A 4241-nucleotide genomic window follows, 5' to 3' on the forward strand; every position below is an offset into this window, starting at 1 on the left:
ACCTTTTAGAAATTTAGTGGTTGAGATACTGTTTTGTCATATTTGGATTTCTCTAAATACTTATTCTTCTTTAAGGACCGTGTCATCAAGCTAAAAACTATTATGAAAATGAAATTAACGTACCCATCCAACACATAAAATTAATATAGAAATTAAGAGATTGGTCATCTTGAGTGTACTTCATAATTTATACAAATCTTGACCTCTAAAATATTCATTTCTCAACTACTTTAACTGCTAGGTTGTGTTGTTGGATAACTCGTAAGAGTCAAGTCATGTCATTGTTATGTAAACAGTGAAACAATAACCAGTCAATTATTAATTTAAATATTATGAGTTAATATGTAAATAGATTTTTCTAATAATAAAAATGATTGGTTGTTAATAGGATGAACTCATCCTTTGAGCCTAGCGCATGAGGGGGAATAATATTTAAGGCGCTGTGAACCTATTTGTCAGCTTAATATTATTTTAACATAATATTTCAAAGTCAAAAATGGTTTTGAGATCTTGATCAATTCTAGATAGCTGCCTATATATATTATGATAGTGTGGGCAAATGAAAGGTGCATGAATTATGGTCAGAAAATATAATTTGACCAAGGGGTCTTGCCCTCAGCTGGAGGGCACCGCCTACACCTGGTCCTTTCGCAATCACACCGACATATGAGAAACGTGGCATTAGTCCACTGGAAGATTCGGTCCATTGTTTCTTTAATAATACTAGATACCTCCAGAATAAGATTAATTTGCATCAATAGAGGTGGTACACAATATTGCAATAATGTAGACCAAAAAGTAGGAATCTTCAATCCTTAGATAACATCATAAATCTTCTAAATAAAAAATGATAGCTAAGTTTAGGGAGGGGATAACATCTACTTTCTATGTATTAGAAGATACACCACATATTAATGTTTTCTTTACTTGAATAGATTCTTTATGAAATCTTGCAGGAAGTCCATGCATTGGCATTGGAAATGGTCCATACTGAATCCCACTTTCAGATCCCTCCACTTCCCATCTGCAACATTAATAATTATCATCATCATAAGTTAGATCATATTCATTTTCTAAAGGATCATGAGGTTATACACACAACAACTAGTCCACCAATCAGCGTATAGTGTTTGGATAAAATACAAATATTTTAACGTGTTAAGCATACAAATAAATAGATTATTTATGTTAACAAAAAAGTAATTAATATTATTACTCTCCAAAATTTGAACTAGAGTCATTATTATTACTCTACTTATTTTTGTAGCGTAATTACTCTAGTTAAAACTGTAGAGTAATAATAATTATTCTAGTTACTTGCACATTTCATATATTAATTTCATTTGTATCAGATCACCCATATATTATTGGTTTTGAGGGGCTATACATACACCTGTTTACAAGTTTTGCCAAAGGCTAGCTTATATGACCTCATAAGGGCTACGCACCCGATTAAATGGAATCGTCAAAACTTGCACACATTTAAAATTTGAAACGACTAATGTGACTGGCGAAGAGGATGTGATGCACAGGACACCACTAAAGAGACATATACAGACACCTTTTTAGAACCTAATTAATTTTTACATTCATTTGTATCTCACTCTTAAGGATTAAAATCACACACGGCTTCTAACCTTTAAGCAACTTTTATGGTTACTCATATTTGGATTCGAAAAGCCGAAACTCTACCTGTATCTAGTGACTAGATGGTGAACCATGATGAGCATTTCTAGCTTGGCAAGCTCATTTCCAGGACAAGCATGAACACCACTTCCGAATGGCATGAACGTATTTGGTTTTGGTGCGACCTACATTCATAATAAGGAAGATATCAAAATACAATTACACATAACATAATGATGACAAGAACCCAGTAATCAACTTCCTGTTGAATAACATACCTTGAATCTTGAAGGGTCGAATTGCTGAGGATCGGGAAAGAATTCAGGATTATGATGGATATTCCTAAACAAAGGCATGACCTTCCAGCCTTTCGGTATTAGGTAGCCTGTTCGAAACCATTTCGTACAATTTGTAAAACATGGTAGTCAAATAAAAAGAAATAAACAGTAACATAGACACAAATAAAGTAACAAAAATCTTCAACATAGTATCATACCCTTGTATTTTACATCTGTAACAGCCTCTCTAAATGTGAATGAAATAATGCTTGCCATTCTCAAGCTCTCCAATATCACCTGATATATAAGCACAATAAGGAAATAATTCAGAACTATAGTTCCATAATGATTTGTACCTTGTGCATGAAAAAGTTGTAACTAACTATATATAAACTTCTTGTCTAAACTATATGTAAGTGCATACCTTGTAAGTAATTGGCATATTCCTAGTCTGGGCCCATGTCAAATGAAGATTACCATTATCATTAAGCTGGTAGATAACCTTCTGTTCTTCCTACACAAACATAAAGGTCCATTAATTATAACATCAAAACTTCTTTTTCAAAATCCAGCTGTCACTTTAAAATGCACATGCTTTAAATCCTTACCTTAACAATCTCTAGAAGTTTCGGATGATCATGCAGGTACTTTAGAATCCATGTCAATGCACTGGCTGTGGTGTCTTGAGCCGCAAATAGAACTCCGATAATGTTATCGGCAATCTGATCTTCACTCAAAGTTTCACCATTTTCGTCCTTCGAATTCAGAAGACATCCCAATAGATCTTTCTCTGTTACCCTCTTTTCTTTCCTCTCAGAAATGATTTCTTTTAAAATCTTCTGTAGCCGTTTCCTTGCCTACATAAAGCGTCCGTATTTTATTAGTTTTCTAGTAACAGATTCTCATAGTTAAAAGATAAAATATATGATCATCTTGACTTACCAAGAAAGCCTTTTTGTAGGGTGTGCCTGGTAATTTTGTTGGGAAAGAATTGTAACCTTTTTCTACTATGCTATAGTTTCTCTTGAGTTGTTCTTTCTGGTTGGCCTCCAAGTGTCCGAATATTACGAGTATTCCAACCTCGAAAGATAGCTGAAATTTAACACAAATTTATTAACTAATTGTCTAATTGTACATAGATACATCCATAAGTACATATATATGGAGACAAAACTATGATGTGAGTCCTAGTTTAATGTAATCCAAATGAAAGATGACATAAGAAGAAAAACATACAAAAAAACAAACCTTTTTCATTTCATGAAACGTGTTGATGACTTGGCCTCCGGCCCATGATTCCAAGGCGGAGACCGCGATATCTTCAATATCTGGAACTAGCCTACGGAGATTATCAAGTGATAACGACCCTTGGACGAGCTTCCTTAGGCGAGTGTGGTACTCACCTTGATGAAAAAATAGCGCTAATGGACCTATTAAGTTCTCTTTGCTTTTAGGATATGTTGGCTTGAACAAGTGAGCTTGGTTAACCAACACGAACCGGGCAGCCTCAGGACTAGCCAACATGATGCTAGGACAACCTAAGATATGGGTCTTAAATATTTCACCATACCTGAAGACCAATTGAAACCATATCAATATAGCTAACTAGACTAAATGTATTGTTAATAAAGGGAATTAAATTGACAAACATATGTGCATACCTTTTCTGTTTATTAGCAAAGAATACATTTGGATCTTGTGAATAAAGTTGAAGTGTTTCACCAATATATGGCCACCCAAGTGAACCTGGAGGGAGCTTAGCAGTGTTGGTTCGGTTTCGTTTTACGAAAATGTACAAACTAAGTGCAACAAGAAACAAGAAGACATGCATTAGCATGATTCCTACCCCATCTTCCATTAATTCAAGTGAATAAGCAGGTATTTTTGTTACTTTCTGTACCAGAATGTGTGCCTTGGCCTATGGTTATAATATGATGGATGTGGAAGGGGCCAAGGGGGTTTATATAGAAAAGGAGAAGGTAGGCCACAAATAAAGACAAAATCTCCATAAATAATAAACATTCAATTATATTAATATATTAATTCTGAAGCACAAATTACTATTTTCCATAAAAGAAAGACTCGAAATTTCCCAATATGTGGCTTTTTTCACACTTTTTTAATATATGTATAAATATGCACCAATGATTTAATATACTACACTCATTATTAACATATAAATTTATACACTTAATTTAGCATGCTGAAACGTATAAAAGAACTAGTTATGCAGATAATTGTTTTAAGCTTTACAATTAAAAAAGTGTGAACACATTTTCTAACTTTCTACACATTGTAGGAAGATTTTAATTAATCTTTAATCTGCGCACTTTAAAA

The 4241-nt window shown here is 33.6% G+C and overlaps 1 protein-coding gene across 1 annotated transcript; it reads right to left on the bottom strand.

Moving 5' to 3' along the window:
• Nucleotides 1-632: 632 nt before the first annotated feature.
• Nucleotides 633-3996, bottom strand: LOC143607700 (abscisic acid 8'-hydroxylase CYP707A1-like). Its single transcript, XM_077083054.1, has 9 exons — nt 3566-3996; nt 3153-3474; nt 2847-2996; nt 2513-2761; nt 2329-2418; nt 2123-2201; nt 1905-2011; nt 1693-1811; nt 633-1024 (listed from the first exon to the last, which is right to left on the bottom strand). Exons 1-9 carry the CDS (start codon nt 3760-3762, stop codon nt 886-888), a joined length of 1452 nt encoding a protein of 483 aa, XP_076939169.1. The 5' UTR covers nt 3763-3996; the 3' UTR covers nt 633-885.
• Nucleotides 3997-4241: the final 245 nt, after the last annotated feature.

The sequence above is a fragment of the Bidens hawaiensis genome, unplaced genomic scaffold (assembly GCF_021521415.1).
Source record: "Bidens hawaiensis isolate Kalapana, Puna unplaced genomic scaffold, B.hawaiensis_p1.1 tig00085393_1, whole genome shotgun sequence".
Taxonomy (NCBI): Eukaryota; Viridiplantae; Streptophyta; class Magnoliopsida; order Asterales; family Asteraceae; genus Bidens; species Bidens hawaiensis.